Below are 12,983 nucleotides of genomic sequence, written 5' to 3'. Positions count from 1 at the left end.
TTAAAATACTGTGTATTCACTAGACGACCTTCCATCTCMCTTATATACCTCAGCATATTTTAATATCACTAATATCTGCATTTCAGACCTATTCTTGATCTTCTGAACAGAGGATTTGTGAGATGCCAAAACATCAAGCTTTTCATATTTTCTAAAACAGACTCCTATTAATATTTTAGGAGCATGGTATTCCAACTGATATGGGCTATGCAGTGGCTCCACACCATTCTGGGGTCTATCCAGTACATGTTCAGCTTTATGATGCCTGGAAGAAGGTCTGGAATATCAGAGTTACCAGCACAGAAGAATACCCACATCTGAAACCTGCAAGATACAGACGAGGCTTCATCCACAAAAATATCATGGTGAGTTGTATTTATGATGTTCATATTACAACCGCTCTACCATTTTATGGACGTTTTATTTTTAAGTGGAAAACCATGGTATCCTAAAAGTTCACACTGTGAGAAGCACGTATTGCTGTGCATAAATAGCAAGATATGTTCAACATTATCTTGTTAATTAAAACCAATCTGTTGCTGATGTTATTACTGAAGAAGGTGGCCTCTAGGAACCCCACTGTTACCAGTTAACAGGCTGTTTCCTGTACTATTCTGACTGTTAATACTGGTTCAGAAGGAAAAAGTCAATGTTCATCTTTTAAAAGAGCTAGCTTTGAATTTGCTTTGCACCATTAACTGTAAAGGAGTTTTGTTGGTTTATATCATCTGAGAGTCCGGATTTTGTGTGTAATACGTACATCTTTTCATTGAACTTCATACAGTTGCTCTCATCTTCTGTCCTGCCACACAGACGTGTGACCTGTGTTTTGCACTGTGACTTAACCCCACAGCTAGGCTTGGGAGATCAGTCTTTTGTAATATTATTATTTTACTTATAAAAAGGTATATATAGCAACTCAATGCAGGACAATCAATCAGAAGACTGGAAGGAAGGAAGACCCACTTCAGGCTATGAAACTGGTCTGTTGAGGCAGCTCTAAATCAAAACACACAAACTTGTTGTTCCATATTATGTAATCCGTATTATTGTGCTCTGATGGCAGTATTTGCTGAAAGTGATTACATGCTACTGATACAGAGGACATTATGTTAATACTATCTGGTTATCAGGGCATAGGATCTTTCTGATTCAGATGTTGTCATTATTGTCTAAGAAATATTTCAAAACAACTTCTAAAAATACTTAATGGTACACTCTTGAATATCCTTCTTTTGAAGCATGTATAGAAGTGGCTAATTGGAAAGATACRAGCGTGCATGCTGTGTTATACTTCTGGATGCAACAAGCAGTTTTGGAGCTATCAAGCCTTAGCACAACATAAGATTGCAACTTAGCTTATTACATAATTTTTGTATTTTCTTTGACTTACCATAGATACCATATTTCTAAGCAAAATAATCTCCAAAGTTTTAATGCTTGGATCTATTTGTGGATGAAGCAAGCTAAAATGATCTTCAGATATCCAGGAAAAAAATTGACACCATACAAATTTAAACTAATGCCTGTTTTCCTCAAAGCATTAGCTTTAAGTAAAATAATAGGTTTGTAGATATTCTTAAAAGGTATAAAGTATTTGAATAAGRTCTGTTGGTTCTGAGAATATCCAAAAATCTCTTTGCATAAACATTTGTAAAAACATACAATTTTTAAGACATAAAGTAAGATTTAACAGAAGTTTTGAGAGAAAGAACAGTGGGCCTGAAAAGCAGTTTACCAAGAACGGTTGTATAAGACCACCTGTTTCAAGAATCTCAGGCTTTCAGTTCTCCAGGGCAAATACACTACTATTTTTGTATCTGCAGGCTTATAGTGATGAGCGTATGCAGTAATAAAATCATTATGTAAGATTTGCCAGGGCATTTCCTGTCCCATGCAGCTTCACTCCCTGTCTCTGTGAAGAATTGTTCTGGTATTTCATCAGTGAAATCCAAAGAATTTTAAAAGTACGTACAAGTTTATAGCAAACACACAAATTCTATACATTTTAAGGCAACACAGAATTTACAGTCTGAGGCCCTATATCCTGTACAATACCAAAAGATACTGAAACATACAACCACAAGAAAAAAAAACAATTTCTACAATACCACAGTCTCTTTAAAGTAGGGGATTTGCATGTTTTAAAACATGCAAGCTATAAATATCTAAATGGGACTGAAATGTTTGAGAAAGATCTCAGTTTTGGATTTACCCATAAGCCACGTGTAAATGTGACTTAGCTCTGGGGAGTTCTGGGGAAGAAATACAGACATAATTGAAGTCTTCTCCAGTTAGTTATTTTCTGAAGTTAATGGAAAAGAAAATATTTTGGAGCTCTAATGGAAAAGCTAATTGTGTGTATTCTTATTCAGAAGACTTGTTCTTTCCAAATCTTTTAAAATATATTTTCTTATTCAGGCAAAAGTGCTCCTTTCTGTTGAAACCATAAAACAAAACTAGCAGAGCTGAATGAGAATAAGCTGATCTCTATGATGTCAGCATTATCAGCAAAATTCATCACATTTCAATATACCATTATTATTGGTGGTGATGCCAAGCCAGAAAAAAATGAATTTCAAATTCCAGGTTAAATTATAGCAAGCTATCTTTTAAATAAAAAGTGGAACATATAAATACAAATAAACTAATGATATTTCAGGTCGCTTTTCAAATCCTTTAAAAATTCAGAAAGATTTGATGACCAGATTGCCAAACATGATATTAGGTTTTCCAGTTTCAAACAAAATGTGATGAATTTTTTGACATTATGATTTCATTGATAATAAAGATTTTGTTTCTTTCAGTAAGTGCTATTTATTGATCGGTTGATATATTAATTTAACTAGATCCTCATCAACTTTCTTGAAGTTGTAATGACTAATCTACCTAGCAATTAGTATAAAGGAACTTTATCAGTTACATATTATTTACCTGGCATTTATTATCTCATTAAAAGTATGAACATTTTTGTTTTGCAAATTTCTCTTGATTTCCCCTCCCCTCCGTCCTTTTCTTTTTTCTTTTTTTTCTAACTCAGGTGCTTCCAAGGCAAACCTGTGGTTTATTCACCCACACAATTTTCTATAAGGAATATCCGGGAGGCCCAAAGGAGCTAGACAAAAGTATCCAAGGAGGAGAGTTATTCTTCACAGTAGTTCTCAATCCAGTAAGTACTATAGTGTAATTTTGAAGTGTTTTTTAAAAAATTAGTTAAAGAGGGATTTACTGAATGCTTCAAAGCTAATCAGTTAGGTCTCCCAAGCGGTAATGATGAGCCACAGAGTGAGCTTTTCTACATTTTCAGTTAATGTATTTAAGATGTATTAYATACGTTTTGTTAAGTTGTAGAAATACAATCTTGACTTTTTTTTGACTACTTTTTTTCTAATAATGTTAGCAGTAAAAAACAAGCCTCTCATTATTGTTTTCCTTTGCCTTTGCATGAAGTAAGAAACCTGAAACTGAATTTCTAAAAGTGTTCAAGTGTTGAGGGCTCGTACTACTATGCGGCAAGTACTTAGGGGAAGTACAGAAGCCTACACTTCAGAATTCATAAACATGAATGTTAAGAATGCTTGTTAGTTTGAGAAAGTTGCAAGCAAAAAGTGAGTCCTTAAATCTGTTCTGAGAACTTTCAGTTACTGATTCCTAATAGCTTCAACAAAAAGGCCAAATTAAATGAACCACACAGTTAATCTGTCTGTTTAACCTCTCATTTATCTTTAGTGGAAGATTAAACAGCAAAATAGACTATGAATACTCACAGTTAGAATAGCACCCTATAGTAATTTAAAATGGCTCCAGATTAGGTCAGATGTATCAAAACTGACCTTTTAGGTGAGCTTTTAGGTGAGCTTTTGATTCAAAATTCAAGTGATCTGAAATTAGTTAAAAGATATGTTGGCAGAAGCTGGGTTGTAACAGAACATTTGAATAAAGTTTACTGTGACTGTTTCATACAAATATAATCACTGTGACTGGATTTCCCAGAACACCCGAAGGAAATGGAATGTATTTCTGTTCAAATCCTTTGTAATAATAGCCTAAATATTTTGTGCCATCTTTAAATCTTCCACAAATTAATGGAAGTCCAAAGGAAAAAAGCTTCTTCTCAGTCACTTTACTAGTTCATACACAGGTCTGCTGTAGTTATACCAGTGTATAACTAGTGTCTAGTTTTCAAACTTCAAATTCTTTCAGGCTATAGCTTTGAATATTTGATAGCAGTTACTGTGTTTTGTTTTCCTTTGTTTTTCATGGACATATATGGCAAGTTTAGGAAATAAAAACTTTGCTTCCTCAGCACACATGTGATCTACCTACCAGACGTTAACATTAGCCCCAGTCCTAACTTCAGTGATACTTACCATGTCAGGTAAGGCATGTCAGAAGTGAGATCTGGAGAATTCTTTACATAGAGGGTATTGGTACCATACTGATGCTTTGGCATATGTGAGTCTTAACAGTTTATAGCCCAACAAATGAGACTGGGGGAAAAAACTTGTAATAGCAATGTTTTCATGCAGGGCATAAAGTTTATTCCATATTGGAAAAACAGCCGCAACTTAGCCAAAAACTATTTTACCATCTCATGAGAGCAGTGAAACAGCAAGAGGTAATATGATTGCTTTAGGCATAAGCCTTTCAAATTAAAACAGTGAAGAGAATGGAAGGAAGACAAGATAAACAGTCAAACAATCATGATTATTGATTTAAGTCAGGGCTTTGCAGTACAAGAGAGACGTGGCACTACTGGCAAGAGTCCAGCAAAGGGCTACGAAGATGATTAGGGGCCTGGAGCATCTCCCCTCTGAGGACAAGCTGCGAGAGCTGGGCCTGTTTAGCTTGGAGAAGAGAAGACTGGGGGGGGGGGGGTTATCAATAAAAGAGAGAGAGTCAAGAGGATGGGGCCAGACTATTTTCAGCAATGGGACAAGAGGCGATGAGCACAAGGGCTGAAACACGGGAAAGTCCGTCTGAACATGAGGAAAAACATCTATGGTGAGAGTGACAGAGCACTGGAACAGGTTGCCCAGAGAGGCTGTGGAGTCTCCTTTTCTGGAGATAATCAAAACCGGCCTGGACGTGATCCTGTGCAGTGTGCTCTAGGTGACCCTAGTTGAGCAGGAAGGTTGGACTAGATGATCTCCAGAGGTCCCTTACAACCTCAACTGTTCTGTGAATTTGTGTGATTCGCTGATTCATAGATGTTTCAGTGTGCCTGCCTAACACCCTTGAATGTGAGTAATGTCTTTTTGTATATTATGATGCGATCTTAGATTTATGCATAACAAATGTAGACTATATGATTATATAATTCTGAAAAATATGATATCCCAAATACAATACAGGTTAAAGGAATAGAAGTTAAATGCACTCTTTTTTTAGCAGCAACTGTAAATGAATATCAGGCCAAAACTTACCCAAGACAAATTGCTGAAATCCTTTTAAGAAGTGCCTTTGAAAAAATGATGCATTGGTTTTAAATATCTGCTTATAAACAGTTTCTAAACTTGTAAGCAYTAGCCTGGCATGTAATGTATTTAAAGATTAGAAGTAGCATATGTATTTTTTTTTTTTTTTAAGTATTACATGTATTTATACCATAAATTGTGAGTCGGAGTTGGGCAAAGAGTAGGCATTATAAATGAAAACTAAGTGATTTTAGGCATTTGTCTAATTGCAAAGTGGCATATTGTATTTCATGAGCTTTCCAGTATATACGTTAAAATGGCTGGAATTCCTCTTTGAAGAAAATAACATGACATACGCAGCCTTTCAGAGGACACAAAATTTCTGTTAGGAGGAATTCTCCAAATATTACTTGTCACTAATGCAAAATTTATGAAAAGGAAACATTACATATAGGATTCATTACATTGTCAGTTAAATAAGATTCTCCAAAAAGAGTAAATAAATATTTAATTCCCCAAAATAAAAAATGTGGATGCAAATTAAATCTGAATCTTAACAGAGGCCTTTCTTACATGTATTGGTTTAACCTGGATCAATAGCAGTAAGTGAATATAATTTCTAAGGTGTAAATTATTAGATTAAGACTGTAGGAGTTGAGTACCCCACACTGAAATCGATGTCCCTAAGAATAAAGCCCAACTTTTCTTTGTGGTCTGATTGTATAATGATAGCTCTTTGCAAGAGGGGCTCTGCTTCCCGTAGTATGCTAGATTCAACCACAAGCTGTGGAACAAACCACAGAAAAACAAAGAACTGTTTGTGAATCTGTAAGCTTTTGACATGAGAACCAGTGTTATTGCCATTTTCCCAGGGCATCCTGTAGTCAGAGGTCCTGCAGGTAAGAAAAGCATCAGTCTGCACAGGAAATCCTGCTCTGCAAACGGTAAACGGTATTTGCGAGTTGTATTTTATATGGGAAATAAGAGTTGGTGTGCTGGTGTAGCTAATCTTGTGGTCTGTAAACCTCTGTATTTATTGGTATGCATTTATATTCCCACATTGCTGGTTAAATTGTGACCTGATAGTGGCTATAAAATGGTCTTGGCAACTGTATCTGACGTATTCATAAAGCATTTAGAATGCTGAAGTGCTACCAAGCTTTAAAAAAAGAGACTACAAAGTAATATAATGTGCTACCTGTTTTTTAAAWGATACTTCGTATGTCTGTCTTCTGTTAAAGATCTTGCTAACTTCATTGGCCCTTAGGCAAGATTATACCATATCAGGAACTTGCACAAAACATTTTGCACCAAGAAAAAATAATCAAGCTTCACAGCAGCCCTGTAATATTAGTATACAGACACTATTTTCCTCACATTATAGGTTTGATTATGAAGTTGCAGGGAGGCTTTGTAACTTGCTTACTGTTTTTCTAAAAGCAAAGTTTCAATAACAAAAATCAAATTTATGAAGCAGACCAATAATATTAAATGGGGTCTATCACGTCTGTTTTGTTCCAGTTCTTTAGACTTTATCACTAGAGCTTATTCTAATTTGTTAAATCTATAAACTTTCATTTATTTTCCATGTAAGGATTTTTAAAACTGGATAACTTCTCCAGAATCTAAATCATCTAGTAAACCATTTTTTTTCTTAATGTAAGTCTACAAATTTCATGAGGGACATGGTCTAAAGCAAAATTTATGTTTCTTATTTTTCAATGACAGCAGTAAAGTTTGAGCTGTCTCAGTTCAACTTTGCAGAAGGCATTCATAATCCACTCTTAAAATGTCTGTGGAAGATACAAACTAAGAGCTTTGCTATCCTGTGAGGTGAATGTTTAAGGCAAAGTAATAGTTCATGAAAATCTTTATATCTTTTCTACCTCCAAGAAAAACAAACAGAACAAAATACAATAATTGTATTACGTGCACTTATATGTATTTCCTTATGAAGTACTATAGGTCTACAGATTTAAAGAAAAGGAGTTCAGAGAAAGCCTTCAAATGGTTGACAGCCCAACAATGAGACTAATGTGTAGCCAGCTGTGTGTTCTCCATATGGTTACAGAAATACTGATCAAGGGGGAAGACTTAATAGTTTAGGCCCTGTGTCTGATTGATCTTAAAATAATTGTAATCTTTATATGCATTCATTTCTAATTATTATTTTCCTCTACTTTTCACCTCTCCCAAGTTACAGCAAGTAGAACTGTTATTAAGGTAATTGACTTGCAGCAAGGAAGAAATGATCTCCTTTAGCACTAAAAATGAGAGAATTTATATGAGCATCAGCAGAACCTACTGTATCTAAGTGTGGTTTCYTGAACAAGATGAACAGTCAGGCTTTGGAATTGCAGAGAAAAATACAAAAACAAAGGCAATCACACTCAATTTTTCCATTTTTGTCTCTGCTGCTTTGCACACCTCATATTTAGTCATACTAATTGTAACAGGCAGCAAAGATGACCAAGGTGTTGAAAAGAGTACTGGGATGCTGCTGGGTTCTTTGTAGCCTTACTGCTTTAGCTTCTTAAGGAGCACAGCCTGAGCTCTCCTGCAAACTGCTTCTGTTTGACAGGTTTCACTCACTTCATGAGTGAATGAGAAAGGCAATTTTCATTTCTTCACCATCCCTTAGTGCCCATTTTAGGAATGCTTGTGAACTCCAGCAATAGTTTGGGGAGTTGCCATGAATTGCGGGGAAAAAAAAATCAGTTTTGCCTGGCATTTTGGATGGCTACAAAAAGCAAGTATTCCTTGCCTTTCTAGCTGTCCTTCAAAACCCACCAATAAAAAAAAACAGATGGAGTCTACTATTCTGTGGATGGAATAGACAAAATCTAAAAAATTAAATGAGCAGACGGCAAGGAAAGGCTGAGGAACAGACCAAATTATCTGTCTTAGTTAGAAATGATTTCTTAGAACACTGTACAATAACCACATTTAAGTTACAGGTAGTAAGAAAATTTTGCCCTTCTTTTACAGGGCTTTTCATTTGAGAATTTCTCTTGGACAGGCCTGTAAAGAAGATTTAGATTCAGCATTACTGACTAGGAAATTGAGTCACAAACGTGATAAGCAATTTGTGAGAGCACCCAAAAAAGTATGTACGAAAGCTGAAAATCAATTCAGGTTTCCTGATTGTCAGATTAGTAATTCAGTACTACACCAAATATGTAATTTGTTTTGATCATACAAGTCTTCCCTGCCTTTGATAAATTTATAATGAAGAGACTACTATGTAAATAAAATTTAACTAGTTGACTGGCTGTGTTTACAAGTGGACAGATTCTTGGCAGCTATGAAACTAGCAGTACAGCCTAGGAACAAAAAAGTGAGTTGCAAGTTGGAAAGTTTGCATGGGGAAATTGAACACAGTTTTCTGCTAGCATACAGATCTAAAAGGAGTATCTCTCAACCATTAAAAATACATATTCAAGCAGAGACTGCAACCTAATTCATTATTCTGCCATTTATCTGTGAGTCTAATAGAGCAAAAACAGCTGTTACAGAGACTCTGAATACCTGAAACAAAACTCTTCTGAGTAATGTGGAGACAATATCAGAACTGCAAACAGTGTATGCAGTGCCAAATTAATTGGAATATAGGTGGTCTGAGAGTTAGACATACCCTTGTGGCCTATAAACATTTGTTCAGTAGCTAAAATAACTGCAAAATACTAAATTGGTAATGCATCTGCTTCTAGCACCTACCAGAGATCGCCTAATTAATTGTCAATCATAATTTTACTTCATTTTGAAGTGCTGTGCTTAACTTCATTGTGCTGGAAGGCCTCAGTGCTGCCTTGGAATGTTGTTGCATAGATTTTATGATAATATTGTGCTCATGATGAAAGCACTTTAATTATTGGCTAAATAATACAAAAAATGTAAGTTAATTCAAGTTCAATTCCCTGAATTAGGTTTGTATCTAGTAATAAAGTGAACTATGCCCAGTCCATAAGAAATGGACTGAAGAAGGGATTTATTACCMACTTTTTCTTTTACTAGCTATTCTAGTCCCAGATTCAAAATGCCAAAATAACAATAAATCTGTTTTACAAGGTCAGTATCGTTGCAGGTCTCAGCCCTTCCTTGACCTTCTAGATTCTTTCCAAAGAGACTCCAGATAACCACAGAAAAAAAATCTCTCTGCTGTGTAAGCTGTTATGTTAATAGCTTACAGTCAGATCTTGACAGCATAATGTTTATCATTACGTATTATTTATTATTATTATTACTGTTTTACCAAATCTGAAACCAAAACAAAAAGTCTTCCTGGTGAGGGCCACCATTAGTAATAGATTAGGAGCACAAAGAAGAAAAATAGTGAAGTATAAGTGAAACCTACTCATCTGCAAAATGGAGTTGGTATTTGAGGCAAGGTACACTTTGCCCATCTGGAGAAATGGGAAGAGAAGGAGTGGGAGGAGTATTTGCAGGTTGTCCAACACAAAGATATCCACTCTGATGCCTTCCATAAGAGCACTTAATCTTGCTCACTATAAATCATTTATACCTCAGTATAGACAAGCTTCATAGTTAACTCTTCCAAACCTTTACAGTGAGCTCAGTAAGGAAAAAAAAAAAAAAAAAATCTCCTTTTATCTTTGTAAGGTTCTTCTTTACCGTTTTCTTTCCAAAAACAGAGACCCCTTGATTCCAGGGTGAAGAAACCAGGAATGCAAACATATCACAAACCAACAGCAATAGAAGGGGCTTTTCAGGTTTGTGAATGTAAGGATAATGTCATTCCTTTGGGAGGAGTGACTCTGTTTTTACCAGGAAAATAGCAACTGTAGAAGCATAGTTATTAATGTCCTTATTGTGTAATTCTTAATACGTGCAGCATCCTAATAATAATGATTTTGCAGTGATCAGTATTTATTAAAGTGCTGACCCTACCACAATAGTATCCATCATCAGAAGCTGAGTAATTTGTTGCATTTTTTTTATTTTATGTAAATTATTTGTCAAGTATGTATTGCTTTCTCTGTTCTTGACACATAAATTAGATCATACCAGTTCATCTTTTCATGATTTAATGTGTGATTTAATAGCAGCAGCAACTCAGTTTCAGTCTTCACTGTGATTTATTGACCTAGAAGTTATTGCTTCTAATTGGGAAATGTTTCTGTAACAAGGAAATACACAACACAGAATGAGCATTCAAAAGAGAAAAGCTATTTTTCCTGAATGCTTGTTCTTGTTTCCCTACATCTCTGTGGTACTGTTCAAAATCCCAAATATAATCTAGGACTAGGAAAGAGAGTGAAACAGAAATAGCCCTCTGCCCTTTCATTCGGAGGAAGAAGGACTACAGAGATGCTGAGAAGAAGCTGAAAGGAGCTGATTATACAGCTGCCTGGAAGGCCCTGTGAGAAAGCAGAATACAGGAAAGCACCATTGCTACTCTGATCTGAAGATGGGTGGGAGCAAGAAAGGAGCTGCTGCCTGGAGGCCAGGGTTAGTCCCAAACCATCATTTTAAAAATTACCTGCATTCCATGTCGGTCCCCTCACAAAAGATATTAAATCCTGTGGAGAGGGTGCATTGAAGTGCAACGAAGATGATAGTTTGTTTAGGAGAAAAGCTAAAAAGGGTGATTCTTCTGTACTGAGATAAAGAAAGTGCAGAGATGCCCTGAAAGAAATGATTTGGAAAGAAGACTTGAAATAATAAAGTCAAATAGGCTCTTTTTAACTGAAAGACACAGGCTAAAATGCTTGCTAAGTAAACAGGAATGTATTCACATCTTTTGAAGAAGGGATAAAAAATACATGAAGCTTTATTTATATCACATGGCATTGCCCAGAGGTGCAGGATTATTGAGTAAATAATGTGATTTACTAGATTTAGTCTTCTGAGATGCGCACAGAGGACTCCTTTTGTATCTCCTGATCTGTGGTTTTAAGAGAATAAATCTTTAAGAGCAAAGCATGGTAATTATTAGCTGGCATGAGAAAAGTAATCACTTGTATTAGTTGTAATTTGTTTAAATAAAACTTGGAATATGGTAATGGTAGAACAGAAATAGTAATTTTGGTTTTAGTAATAATTTTGTCTAGGTGTGAGACTGCACACCTGTGAATGGAAATGTAACAATAAAGGGAGTTTCCATCCTTCTTTGCCTTGCTCTATAAATTGATAGATACTCTCTTTCTGTGCAAATTGCTGGGAAAGCAGAGAGAAGTAGTTGGCCCTGCAGATGGGCCAGCACCAAAGTGAAAGCCATCAAAATGGCAGATGTAACTCATTTTCTCCTTGTAGACAGGGAAATGGGAGGATCAGCTTACACATCTCGCCATGGGCACAAAGCTGCTGGCCACAGACCCTCACGACTTCCTGTACAGGCAACTGCCTGGCACGTCGGCATTGTGCGCTGGAAGCTGCCTTGCATAGGAGTGCCTGGCACAGGAAATGTTCTAGGATCATTAGAAGATAAATGTCAACATGGCCATCACAGCATCGTACTCTAGCTAGTTATTGCCCAGGTCTGTTATAAAGACCTTTTGCAGCTGAAAACAGGAGTGAGTAGTTCTCAGGCTCCCTAGCCCATATAGGGGCCTGTATTGACCCACTGAGGCCAAAGTTTAGAGGAAAAAATTGCTGATAGTTCTCATGCTCTGTTGAGTGCTAGGGGTCAGACCAGGTTAATTAGGCCCTGGATCAGCAATATTTCTTTGTCTTACAAAGCACAAGATTAAATTGTGGTTTGCAAATTTTACGTAGCTATCCCAGGAGTTTGTAAGAATCAGCATGAGAGGAAAAACTATTGTTCAAATATTCTTAGAAGGTAGCCTCAACTGATTGGTAATATTTTTGATAGTGTACAGAAGTAAAGGAGACATTTTCTACCCTATGAAACTATATATAAGTTTGTGTATTGGATAAAACTAAATATGACTTATTTACAAAATATAATCGTTTGCATTTTCAACTAGCATTTGATCATCTTTCTTTTTGTTGTAAACAATTACCCATAAAGCATTTGATGTAAAAAAAAATAACTGTATAAAGAGAATGATTTTCTGATATTTTTCCCCTTCATTGACATAGTTTCCTGTGCTGGAAATGATTTATGATGATGCATCCAGTCAATTTTTTTAACCTCTGCTCTGTAATATTCTCAAAACTTGTAGTGATGTTCCTGTCGGGGAAAGAATAATACATATTTTCCTTGAATTAGCAATATTTGAAGTTTATTTCCTTTTTCTTCTAGTGCAGTGTTAAAGTTGTTGGCAGGTAACTGAACTAGCCTAAATATCAGAGGTCAACTCACGTGTAGGAAAGAAATTGCCAAGAAAGCAAGTTAACTGTTTTCCTGGAAATACTGCAGTTGTATTTTTGAGAAGGATTATCCCATTGCTGGGCTACTCATGTGTTGAGAAGCAAAATAAAAAAGGAAACTTGAAAAGTTACATATTTGGCAAGCATTTTTTATTTTTAATTGCCTAAAGGGAGTATTAAAAAAAACTTACTATCCTATCTGAAATGAAAGATTGTATCCTACTGATTTATCAGTTATGTATCTTCTTATTTTACTTGAGTCAGGAAAAATTA

General features: G+C 35.7%; 1 protein-coding gene across 1 annotated transcript in view; it reads left to right on the top strand.

Annotated features, from left to right (window-relative positions):
* The window catches only part of LOC146584912 (bifunctional heparan sulfate N-deacetylase/N-sulfotransferase 3), a 72,031-nt gene that overhangs the window by 37,444 nt on the left and 21,604 nt on the right, over nucleotides 1-12,983 (top strand). Inside the window, exons 5-6 of the mRNA XM_085323873.1 lie at nucleotides 180-365; nucleotides 3,041-3,169. Coding sequence (XP_085179999.1) covers nucleotides 180-365; nucleotides 3,041-3,169 — 315 coding nt within the window. The remainder of the gene's footprint in view (nucleotides 1-179; nucleotides 366-3,040; nucleotides 3,170-12,983) is intronic.

The sequence above is a fragment of the Rhea americana genome, unplaced genomic scaffold (assembly GCF_003343005.1).
Source record: "Rhea americana isolate MKP2758 unplaced genomic scaffold, rheAme1 scaffold_89, whole genome shotgun sequence".
In the NCBI taxonomy this organism is placed as follows: Eukaryota; Metazoa; Chordata; class Aves; order Rheiformes; family Rheidae; genus Rhea; species Rhea americana.
Note: the sequence above shows the minus strand (reverse complement) of the source record. Positions and strands in the feature narration are given on the sequence as shown.